General features: G+C 38.5%; 1 protein-coding gene across 6 annotated transcripts in view; it reads right to left on the reverse strand.

The window, feature by feature from the left end:
- Fras1 (Fraser extracellular matrix complex subunit 1) overlaps positions 1-12,787 on the reverse strand; it is a 423,435-nt gene that overhangs the window by 82,926 nt on the left and 327,722 nt on the right. For all 6 annotated transcript variants that reach the window (XM_048364092.1, XM_048364090.1, XM_048364089.1 and 3 more), the window contains 4 exons: positions 11,080-11,327; positions 4,426-4,574; positions 4,088-4,250; positions 2,260-2,395 (listed from right to left, as the gene is read on the reverse strand). In XM_048364092.1, the coding sequence (XP_048220049.1) occupies positions 2,260-2,395; positions 4,088-4,250; positions 4,426-4,574; positions 11,080-11,327 (696 nt within the window). The remainder of the gene's footprint in view (positions 1-2,259; positions 2,396-4,087; positions 4,251-4,425; positions 4,575-11,079; positions 11,328-12,787) is intronic.

Raw genomic sequence — 12,787 nt, forward strand, 5'->3', positions numbered from 1 at the left:
GACTTATCTCACCATGCCCAGCACGGAGCTTCTCAAAACTCCTTGTCTGATCTGCCCTAGAACTGCAGTCCTCCTGACTTCAACTTTCTGCCACTGGGAGGACAGGTACACACTAATCCAACCAACCCAGCTATTGATTGAAAGAGAGTCTCTAAAATTTTTGCTCTCTGTGAACTCCAATACTCCCCTCTCTGCCTCCCGAGTAGCTAGTGTGAGCCACTGGTGCTCAGCTGCCACAGAAACTTTCAGTTCCAATCTTTCCAAGTTTTAAAATTGTGCCTTCTACCTTTTGATGTCAATCATTCTTACTAAATGTGTTGCCCTGTCTTCTTAAGCACAATATGATATCTGCAAAGTCAGTCATGGGAGATGTGTATGGGCTGCAGTGGTGCATTTTCTGCAAGTCCTAAATGAATTCAGACCGTATTCCAGGAGATTTCATACCTAGCAGGATAATACTGGGTCTCTTTCCTTCTTGTCAAGAAGAAGTCAAAGGCACTTTTTGTGGCAGTTTTTAAAAAGATCATCTGGGTTTGGATATAAGTAGCTCATTTCATATACATAAACAAGATAACCAAAGGCACAGGGCAGGGCCTTCCTATGGAGAAAAGGCAAGCTCCTTAGCTGGTACCTGAACAATTATTTTAGATCTCCAAATGCCTTTTCCTTCTATGCAGGCTCATACCCATGTTATTAGGCCAGCAATTGTGGCCATTAAACCAGCAGCCTTGGCATTACAGGTGAGCTAGCAAAATAAAAGGGGGGGGGCAAATTCATAGGCCACACCAACCTCCTAAAATAGAAACTCTGGTGTCATTGCCAAGGAAACTACTTTCACTAGACCTCTAGGTGATAGTTATGCACATTGAAGTTTTCAAAACCCTTTTTAGAAAGGCTGAAGCTTGCTAAAATTTTGACTTCTATCCCAATGACTACCCCTACTATATGGCCATCTCTGCTCCTCTGTGCCAGGCAAATGCAAAACAACTATATAACAGTGGCTTCCAAAGGAAAAATGCCACACACAGAGAAAAGAAGGCTGTGTGTGTGATTTCTTACCTTGCCCATGCTCTTCCCTTTGCAAGAAATGCCATTTTCCTTCTGCTCATGGTGACTCCCATTAGCACAACAAGTTACAACCTTCTCAGACTTTACTGTCTACCTTGGCAAAAGCAATTACTTTGTTTTATGTACTCTCTCCATGCCTTGCTCCTTCTTTTTTCCTGGCATTTGTCATTTATTATAATTTATCAATCTTCATATCTGTCTCCCACTCAAGTCAGAGTCTGCATTATTCATCTTTATATCCATTTGTATCTAGCACAAACATTTGTTGAAACAAACTTAATTCTACAATAAACAAACCAGAGTGCATGCAGTGAGAGGCAAGATAGGGAAAAGACTCGAGACTTTTGGTAGGAAAACATGACCACTCTAAATGAGTTTCCCGTCACTGGGCTCAAATCTCAGGCACCACGCTGACCACACACACCTGCAGCAATGGCCTTACCATGGGAGCTGCTAGCTGCATGCCAATTAGAGCTGGTGCTCAGGAATCTCACCACAGAGGCAGCAGCACAGCAACCTGCTATGAGCTGTCTCAGCTGCCAGTCACAGAAGGTCTCAGGGGGCCTGTGGACTGTACAGGCCTTTTTTGCCTCTCCTGTGTGATAACCACCAGTGGGTGGAGGGCAGATGGTAGAGGGGGAGGAATGTTGAAAAAGGTGCCATGGAGAGACAGCATGCATTTCAATTCATGTCATATCTATAGAAGGAGCAGAGACATAAGCTGTGGTTCACCTGAACTGCAGCTGCTTTGAAATAAAGGGACAGGAATCTTTATTTCTTCAACACCCAATTTGGAATGAAACCCACTGCCCCCTTACCCTCACTGCTGGTATTGCATATCCCTTTGCTCTGCTCTGTTTTCCATTGCATTTATTCACCTTCTTACCTAATTTTCTCATTAATTTGTCTCCCTTCACAAGGATCTAAAGCACTGCTAGGAGGGAAGGTTTTATCTGCTTTATTTACTGATGCATCCAAGAAATTTATAAAAATGTGTGGCACATAGAAAATGATTGGTAACTTTTTGTTGAATGAATGAAATGTTTTCCTTTTATTCCCTCTCCAAGTGTCTTAAGGGGTTCCATTCTTCTTTAATTCTCCATCTCCTGGTTTCATTGGAACAGAGATTCTCCCTCCACCCTCCTTGATTTCCAGATCCGAACAATCTGACAGCAAAGCTACTACTGTTACCTGTTCCTGTGTTCTCAATGCAGCCATATTTGGGAAGAACACTTAGTTTAATGATGGCATCTCTGTGGAGGTTGTCATGATCATCAGTAGCAAAAAAATGGTGGAAGGAGAGTGGGGCTCTGCCTCCCTCATCCACCTAAAGAATAACAGAATGGAAAGTCCTTAGGTGTTGCACATAACTGCAGTAAAAGAAAGAACTGCGTTGAACAGTGTTGCGTGGGGCGACCTTCCAGCCCCAATGCCACTTCTGTGAGGAGGCAGATCCTCTACAGACGAGATGAGGAATGTGCGTGCTGCTTAAGCCAGGCAATCTTTCAGCGCCTCTCAAAGATGCACTCAGACACGAGGACTTCACGTCCCCCTTCAAAGTTGCCTTTCGTTCCATGATGGATCTGGTTATAAAGCAGTTCTGTGCTGTTTGCATCACCCAGTCCAGCGCAGCCATGTGAGGGGCTGGCTGCCTCTCGGCAGCATCAACATTCCACAGACCACAGCTTGAGAGTGAGCAGAGCTGGAGAGTGATAGATCTAGGCCTGCCTCCGATTCTATGAGAGCAGCCAGGCTATCGGCATTACTATCCAGAATGAAAGTCTCATTTACTCCTTTCTGTTCTGTATTTATAGTGTGTGTGAAGAAAGGGTTTGCCATATCTGAAAGCTAATACTTATCTTAATGTCAAAAAAAATAAAATAAATCAGTATAAGTAAAAGCAGTTGCTCAAACTAGCCTTTTCTTCCCTTTAGGATCCTGTTTTAAATGCTAACTCTGCAACCCAAGCTGGTGGTGTTTTGCTGACCTGCTAGAAATGGCTGGGCCATCTCATTCTGGACAACTCTTGGCTAGCTTGAGGGTTACTGTAGTGGCCTCACCCAATGGTGGACATGGAAAAGTGGAAGATTATCCCAATTTAGAAATAATTCCAGTTGATGAATTATCAATTGATTGACAAAACAAGAAGCTTGTAAGCATTAAGCATTGTGGTCTGTACATCATGGCAGGAAGAGGAAAATAAATTAACTTTCATGCTTTAGGTACTATGCTAGGGTTGATCTATGTTACCTTCTTGGTCATCAGAAAGATCTTTTATGTAGTAGGAACAATTTTTGCTTTCTGGTACTGGGGCTTGAACTCAGGGCCTGACTCTGTCACTTAGCTTTCGTGCTCACAGCTGGTATGCTACCATTTGAGCCACATCTCCAAACTGGTTTTTGTTCAAGTTAATGGCACATGGCATCTCAGGGACTTTTCTGTCCAGGCTGGTTTGAAATTAAGATCCTCCAGTTCTTGGCCTCCTGAGTAGCTAGGATTAAAGGAATGAGCTACAAGAGCCTGGTAGTCACTGAAGCTATGAAACATTAAAATTTGGTCTAGTCACTCAGCTAGTAATAGAAATAGCACTGGAACTCATGTTTGGGTACCTTTAATGATGAAGACACGTATAGGATCTATGCATATTGCTTAGTGTGGATATCAACTTGCTTGACTGTAGGACAAAGTCCATATTTTAGCTGCCACTAGCATTAAGTTGTACACTCCTAGAGACTCTTTCTACTTCTATTTACTCCTAACAATGATGATATCCAGCATAGCATCTAGCACATGAATGCTGACTAACTCACTAATGTGGATATAGTGATTTGACCTTCTGCATACAAGTATTGTTATGCTTTCTGAGGATACACAACTACAAACCATGCATATCTTGGTACCATTACCTAGAAAATTTGGAAAAGAAGCTGGCGACCAATTTAGACAAAAATTCTTTACTTACATCACCCAAAATTCTGGATCTCTAATGTAGTTTGCTTACTGATCTAAGATTGTTTACCGTGATAAGATCAGCAAAAGCAATGACTGGAGGTGGATTCTTGACAGGAGTGACTGTGATGGTAAATATTTGATCGTCCAGATGGTTGTGGTCCATGTCAGAAACAGAGAAGCGAAAGCTATCAGTGACCAGATGACCATCCGTCTCAAAAACAGCTGAGTATCTATAAAGGCCAAAAGAATGAGTCATCAACTCTGGGGTAAAATGATCATGCTTTTTTATGAAAGTGAGGACAGAAGCTTTATATTATTTGAGTGACAACCTGTGTATTAATTTTTATATAAATATTTTAATCCAATTTAAAACTTGGTGTGAGATAATATAAAATGGTTACCCACCTAATATTATTCTTGTTGATGTCTTCCATTGTGAAATTAGAAAACTCTGAGAGTTCCTCCACCTCAGATCCTGAGATTCTTGAAAGAGCACCATACATTGGCAAAGAACTTAACTGAATCCAGATGGCGGAGTCAGGGGATGAATCATCCTAATCAGGTAGATTTGCAACAAAATATCCCCATTACTCAGAGGTGTACAGGTGTTATTGTCTCTGCTAATGATCAAAACCTCCTTCCATTTTTTTCTTTTTTTTTTTCCAGTCCTTGGCCTTGGACTCAGGGCTTGAGCACTGTCCTTGGCTTCTCTTTGCTCAAGGCTAGCACTCTGCCACTTGAGCCACAGCGCCACTTCTGGCCATTTTCTATGCATGTGGTGCTGGGGAATTGAACCCAGGGCTTCATGTATACAAGTCAAGCATTCTTGCCACTAGGCCATATTCCCAGCCCATTTTTTTTTTTTTTTTTTTTTTTTTTTACAAAGCAACACCATTTCAAACTTCAGGAAAACCCCAGTATTTTTTTCTCCTTCAATAAAAGAGGACTAGTGGGATAGTGTTTTCTTCCAAGAATAGCCCAAACAGTGGGGAATGAACTTTAGGTATGAAGTATAAAACAAAGAGATCCCTATTGATGCCTTAAGAATGTAAACTTTTCTTTTGTTTCTATTACAAGTGTGCAAAAAGTAAATAAGATGTGATCACCTGTAATTCATCTATCTACAAACACAGATAAAGGCTTCTTCTAGAATACTTTGTATTTTAGAAGCGAGTAAAATTCTATTATAGTATATTAGTATAAGGATGAAAGTATGTGAAGCAGAATGAGTAGACGCTAGTTAAATTAGCCAGTGGCTCACTTTATAAACTATATATAATATCCAATGTGAACAAATTTTGGATTAACAACATAATCTAGGATATGTAATCTTAAGAACATTTCTCTCTCCTTCCCTATGGTTTACTGAGAAATGAAACTAGCTTTCTGTGTTTCTCTACAGATAATAACTGAACATACTTTAAGATTAAGATTCATACTTTAAGATTCATTTTTCTAAGTTTATATTAAATTGTCTTCTTTATGACTCTTCTATACCTATACGTAGTATCCTCTGATTACATTTACTCTCTCTATATAACTGAATGATGAACCATTTCCTATTTTTAACAAAAATATTTTTGGAAATATCTAGCAGGTAGGTAAGATCTTGTTGGTAGTTCTTTTTGAAACTTTTCTTTGGCAATACTAGGATTTGACCTCAGGACCATGACCTTACCTACCTTGACTACTTAAGTCAAACTTCCAGTCTTCATCTTGTTGAGCAGTTGCTTATGAAAATAGAGCATTCCATTTCAGCACAACAACAATTGAAGCAAAATGCTGTATGGTCAATGTTACTTTCAAATGTAAAATTTGACTATTATGTTGTAATCATATGTGGAATGGGATCAGGATCGTGAGCACTGCTACCCCGTAAGCTACACACCGCACTTTTCAATCCACTCTCATTTCTACCCCTACGGCCCTTTTTAAGTTAGTGATTCTGAACCTCAAAGCCAGAGACACACGTTTATTGAACCTGAAAAACTTGGGAAAATTTCAGCTATACATTTATACTCATTTAAAGTTTCTCTCTTCCTGCACATGGATTATTAAATACAATATGTAAGCTTCCCAGGGACTACTTCCTAATATTACTGTGGGTCCCCACTGAGAGAGAAGTTTAAAGAGATTGTTGAGTTTTAAGGGCTCATCTTCTGAGATGTCGATAAACTACAAAGATAGAGCTCCTGGCTCTTAATTAGAATGAAGAGCTTCTAAGTTCCATGTTGGCAAATATGGCAAGGAAATGCTTATCTCAGGTCAGGTATATCTTATTATGCTTCAATTTTTAAGTGAGTTCTGGGTTTGAAAAAAGTGGGAAATCAGCTAGGATTTTTTCTTCTGAAAATATTTTGTCATATTTTAAAGAAAACCACCATCTGGGTACATTCAAAATACTGTGGGTACAGAGAATACCTATGAATATAAATCTTGTCTTCATGTAACTGCACACAGTTCTTTGCATTCCTTTGGATTAATTCATGTTTTCATTTTCTTATTATTAATTGTAAACAGGCAAGCATACAACCATACTAAGTATAACTAATTAGTACTTACACAGCCAAGACTGTATTATTTAGTGAAAAGAATATGTGCGCGTATGTATATATACTATATATGCATTATTACATATATACATATATAAATAGTATATCTGCGCATAAATACAATTCATCTGTTTTGTGGCTTTCTAATAGTCTACAGAGTAAGTATGACACAAAATGTCTGTTATTTTGTTGATGGACATTTTAGCTTGTTTCAATATTTTTACACACAGTGCTGCTGCTCATGGTATTTGGTGTTGTGAAATTTTTTCTCAGGGAGGAATCTAGTAGAATGATTAAGGGAAATGACTGTTCTTTCTGATAAGACATTGCCAAATTCTTTCCTAATGTAATTATTTCAGTTTATACTTCCATTAACAAAGAATTTCCTATAGATCTACTTCCTCCCCATTATTTCACATAAAATGTATATCATCTTAACATACTGTTTCTGATCACTGATAAAAGTGGATGTGTGCTTATTGACTATATATGATCCTCTTCTTTAAAGTTCTTGTTCATTTTTTTATTTGATTGTCTTTTTCTTCTTGATCTGCAGAAGTACTTTATATTTTCCTTGTAGTTTCTCATTATATGAGCAGCAAGTATCATTTTCTGATTTGTAACCTGTATGGTTGCTATCTTTGTCACATATTTTTATGCACAAAGCTTGGTAGTAACATATGATAAACTTTTTCATTTAACACTCTGTTTCTAGCTTAAGAAAAGTTCCCCTTACTCAGTATTGTACAACTATTTGCTTATATCCTGCAAAGAATTATAAAGTTTACTTAGGACATTAAGCATTCCATCAGGCTGGGGTTAATATAAATGCAGGTTATGAAAAGCAGAATGAATTCCTTTTTTTGGCCATATGAATAATGGCTGTGTAGTTTCAGGTTGCAAGGAATCTTCCTGCTTACACAGAGCTGACTGTCTACTTTCTATTACAGTTCATGTGTAGATCTATTTCTGGGCTTTCTGATATATTTCTGTACTGTGCTGTTATAAATACTGTAGGCTTACAATAAATCTTGATATCAAGACTCCTTGCTCTCCTCACATCCCTGTTCAGAATTTTAACCCTTTATTCTAACATAAATTTCAGAATCAGCTTATCCATTGGGGGTTTGACTGAAATTGAATTGAGCTAAAAGGCCATTTTGTAAGAGAATTGGTATTTTTATATGAATTATTCCTATGCATGAGCATAGTAGGTCTCTTTAGTGATTCTTAAATGTCTGTCAAGTGCTATAATTTTTCTTGTTGAACTGACTGGTTTTTATCCAATGGCATAGTTGTTTAGTGCTATTTTATTATATTATAATTTTATTATCTTTAAGTAGTTCCACAAAGGGGTTGTGGCTTAAGTGGTAGAGCTAAGAGACAGTGGCAAGGTTTTGAGTTCAAACCTCAATACCAACAAACGCACATACACACTCAACTGTAACTTCAATCCTATTTCAAATGGTAGCATATTTTTAGATACATTTACTAGTTACTTTTTTGTTTGCTATATAGCAATGCTTTTACTGTTTGTTGATCTTACATACGCTTTTTTGGTAACTTCCCTTTTTATTTATAGTATTTTATCAAGAGATATGTGTGTATGTATGTGTGTGTGAATGTGCGTGCATTCATTTGTGTACACCAGTAATGGAGCTTGATCTCTGGGACTGAATACTGCCCCTTTTTTACTTGTCCGGTGCTCTACCACTTGAGCCACACCTCTACTCCTGGCTTTTTTTTTTTTTTGGCCAGTCCTGGGCCTTGGACTCAGGGCCTGAGCACCTGAGCACCGTCCTTGGCTTCTTCCCGCTCAAGGCTAGCACTCTGCCACCTGAGCCACAGCGCCCCTTCTGGCCGTTTTCCATATATGTGGTGTTGGGGAATCAAACCGAGAGCTTCATGTGTAGGAGGCAAACACTCTTGCCACTAGGCCATATTCCCAGCCCTACTCCTGGCTTTTTAGTGATTAATTGGAGATGTGAGTCTCACAGACTTCCTGCCTTGGCTGGCTTTGAACAACATCCTCAGATCTCAGCCTCATGAGTAGCTAGGATTATAGGTATGAGCCACGAGTGCCAGGCAAGAGATTCTTTGAGTTTTTCCATATAGTAGCAATTGTATCTAGAAGTTACATATCTTTTGTTAATATCTTGTTCTTAGATACATAATATGGAATAATATTACACATATATTAGCTTTTAAAGATGAATCTTATAATCCTATTACAGATGAAGAAAGTGAGGCCTAGGGTGGTATATGGAATATTATTATACATATATTAGTTTTTAAAGATTAGTCTTATAATCCTATTACAAATGAGGAAAGTGAGGCTTAGGGTGGTTAACCAATTTGCCAATGGTCACTATGTTAAAAGGTGATGAGCATGAAGTAAAACTCAACACTTCTAACTCAGAAACCCATACTATACCTCCCTTACTTGTTTACATGCAATGAATAGCAGTGTGTCTATTAAAAAAAAAGCCACCAAAAAGCAAATTATATAGAATCCCATTTTTTCCCTTTGTCTCTTTCAATGTACTACCATCTTCTGTACTTTGATGCTCCTATCCCTTTCCAGTCTGCCTAGGTGATGACTAGCAGATCAGATGGCTTTTCCAACTTCCTAGATATTCACTGAAAGCTTTAGCTTTAGCATCTTTGGAATATGATTTTCTTGACACTAAGTATAAAATTCTTCTACCACACTGACAGAAAGGTTGCATATAACCTAGTCGAGTCCTTAAGAACATATGTTATATTTTCAGTAAGCTAGAAGAGTTCTTTGGAGTTATTCTGCTCCTGTGGTTAAATTCACATTTAAGCAGTTTTTGAAAATATATATTCAGTTGTCAATGGGCTTGCATCTTGATAGGCAGGCTATAATATGCAGTTAATGGGAAGGAAGTGTATCTGGAATGCTATTTCAGTCTATTGAACATTTTTCAGGTTTTGGTGATCTATTGATTGACTGTGAATTCATACATTTTTATGAATTTATGAGTTTCATAGGATTCTAAAGATCATAACCCATGATGAAAAAATAATGTATCAATTAAGAAATCAAAGCTGTCCTAAAACTATTATAGACCCACAGAAGAATCAACAATCAATGTGGAATGCAGTTTGCCATAATTTAAGGAGAGATGATTTAAAGGGAAAATGTGTGCACAAGCAAGTGTTCCCCAGTCAACACTTTCCCTAATATGCTATGATTCATTACTAGATTTTATAATGATTTTTAGCCCAGGAAAGAGTTACTTAAAACTCCATGGTGAGAAAAAGAAGAGGAAGAAGAGGAAGAAGGAGAAGGAGGAGGAGGAGGAGGAGGAGGAGGAGGAGGAGGAGGAGGAGAGGAGGAGGAGGAGGAGGAGAGGAGGAGGAGGAGGAGGTGGAGGAGGTAGAAGGAGGAGGAGGTGGAGGAGGAGGAGGAGGAGGAGGAGAGAAAGAAGGGAGGGAGGGAGGAAGGGAAGGAAGGAAGGAAGGAAGGAAGGAAGGAAGGAAGGAAGGAAGGAAGGAAGGAAGGAAGGAAATGAAAAAAGTCAGACCATCCATTAGAATTTTATCAATAGTAAGAATGATTACCATTCAGACCATGATTCTTCCTTTTAAGGCATTATAAAACTACCCATTATCATGTTTACATAGAAAGTATCTATTTGTTTACAGTATACAGTCCTGCAAAATAAGATTAATTATCCTCATTATCCTTAGCCCCAGATATAGAATCAAAGAAAGAAGATGAGTTTAATTACTGGGACCACTTATCAAGTTAGGGCCAGACATGGGGGAACTCCAGAGTCCTTAATTCTCCCTTGGCCTCCAGCAATACTATTTCTCTTGGGGCAGGACATGGGAGGTGAGTCAGTGAGCCTGTCTAAGAAATCTGCAGTGACACTACAACAAGGCCTCTTATTCTGTCAAGAAGGCTCTAGAATGGAGGAGGCCAAAGCCGGTAAAATATGGGCTTTCTCTAAGGGAGCCATAACCTAACTGTTACTTATTAGTCGATGACAGGAAAATTCTTCTAAAATGCCTTTTGGCTAAAATTCTTATCTGTAGTACTATGGATGGTGCTTAAACAATGGAACTTGGCTGTTCTGACAATGGCACTACTTCACCACAGTTGGATGCATGTATGTGTCTACCTCTGAGACACTGGGGAAAACCAGAAGACACGGTGTAACTCCTGCTAACAAGAGAAGCCAAGAATGGGGTTCTTTTTGTGGTCATATACCTACAGTCTCAAATACCCAGCCTTGGTGGCTCTCCCTTCTTCTTTCCTTCTTCTATCTTTCTTTTCCTGTTCACCACCCCCACCATTTCATTTATTTATTTATTTTTGGTAGTACTGGGGGGTGTTGAACCGGGGGGTGTTTGGGACTTATGTTTGTGAGGTTGGTATGACACTGCTGAGCAACACCTTCAAGCCCCTTGGATGGCTTTTCTAGTCAGTTTAGAAGATGCCCTGGAGAAATAAGAAGAAAGAAATGTAAGGACTTACCACATAAGCAAGGTGTGACCTGGTGATTATGGCTGTGCTTTGACTGCCAACAGTAATGTTCAGAGAGGAACCAGCAGCCAGCTGAGGCCCTTGGTCCTCAGGCAGAGACACCTGGACTCTCACTTCTGATGTCATCACTGTGAGGCCATCTGTGACTGAGATCTCCATGCTGTCCTCCTGAGCAGAGGAGCCATCGTGAATGTACTGCAGAGCATTTTTCTCAATATCATCATATGTGAAAGTGTCACCTTCAAAGAATAAAACAAATTACAAAGCAAATTACCTCTTGGAATAATGCTTTTCATTTATATAGCACTTTTGTTCTCAGGATTTCAAAGTACATACAGAATTATAAACCCTAGGAGTCATTATTATTAATTAATCCAATTGCCCACCCAATACAGGCTTCCCTTTAAGTCACCCTTGAAAAAGGAGAGGTTAACCTGTCCTTCAAAACTTTTAAAGGTTTAACAAGGTAATGCATTCCTGTGAAGACAGTTCTAATTTATTTTTATTTTTAAGGTTCTAAATATTACTGAGCTAAAATCTGCCTTTATTACACTCCTTAATTCTTTTGGTTCAGAAAAGCAAACAATAAGCCTCTATTCATTCTTTATGATAGCTCTTCTGGAATCTAATCTTGACAGAAATTGTTCTTGAAAATCTCAAAATGTATTATTCTTTATAAGCCCATAAGAAGTCTTCATTATATTTGGAGGTGTAAGGTTTGGGGTTTTTTTTCAATTAAGAATTGAAAAATTTACTTGAGGACCAGGAGTGTAAATAAGTGGTAGAACACATCTGTCTACTGAACACAAGGTCAAGGTTTTGATCATCAGGACAAGTAGCAGAGGGGAAGAGAGGGAAGGGGAGGGAAAGGGAGGGAAGAAGATGAAGGGAGGGAGGGAGGGAGGGAGGGAGGGAAGGAGGGAGGGAGGGAGGGAGGGAAATACACTTGAAGTTAGAAACTTGAGCTGAATAGTCCAGTACTAATTCATAGTAGATTGGACATGTATATTTTGGAAAGAGATTCAAGTTTACACAAGTTTGGGGAAAGTGAGAATAAACACAATTTAAACTCATATGTTTTCAACTTTAATAATGATCAGACTATTGGAATATTAGTTTCTCCAACATTTTTGTCATAGAACTTTTATTATGACAAGTGTCTCTACTCCCATGGGCCCTAATAATTCCACACAACTAGTTTTCCTGCTATTTTCAGAGAAATTATTTGCTATTAACAATTGCTATTATATAATAAAAATGAATTTCTATATTGGTACTCAGCCTTCTTTTTCAATATTGTGTTATTCTGTTTTACTAGTTAGATGTACTATGTTTAAAGCAAGGTAATAAAACTAACTACAAACATCTTTAGATCTTACATATTAACTACACAAATATAAGTTGAATGTAGTATTAAAGAAACAGGGCAATGACCATTATACCCTTAAAATAGGTCCCCTAGGATGCTTCAAAAGCTATTCTAATGACAATTCTTCAGTACATTTAAAGAAGTCTACCTTTGTGACTCCCAAATGCCTATTAATTGTTCTTAAGAACTCAATTTGCCTTTAAGGGCAAAGAGTTGCTCCACCGAGGAAATTCAAAAGAACATACTACTACATCCCTAAAAGAAACCATGTCAAGGTTCTGGAAGATTACAGACTGTTATTGCCATAAGATATGGCATTCCTGGGTGACT

The sequence above is a fragment of the Perognathus longimembris genome, chromosome 16 (genome assembly GCF_023159225.1).
Source record: "Perognathus longimembris pacificus isolate PPM17 chromosome 16, ASM2315922v1, whole genome shotgun sequence".
In the NCBI taxonomy this organism is placed as follows: domain Eukaryota; kingdom Metazoa; phylum Chordata; class Mammalia; order Rodentia; family Heteromyidae; genus Perognathus; species Perognathus longimembris.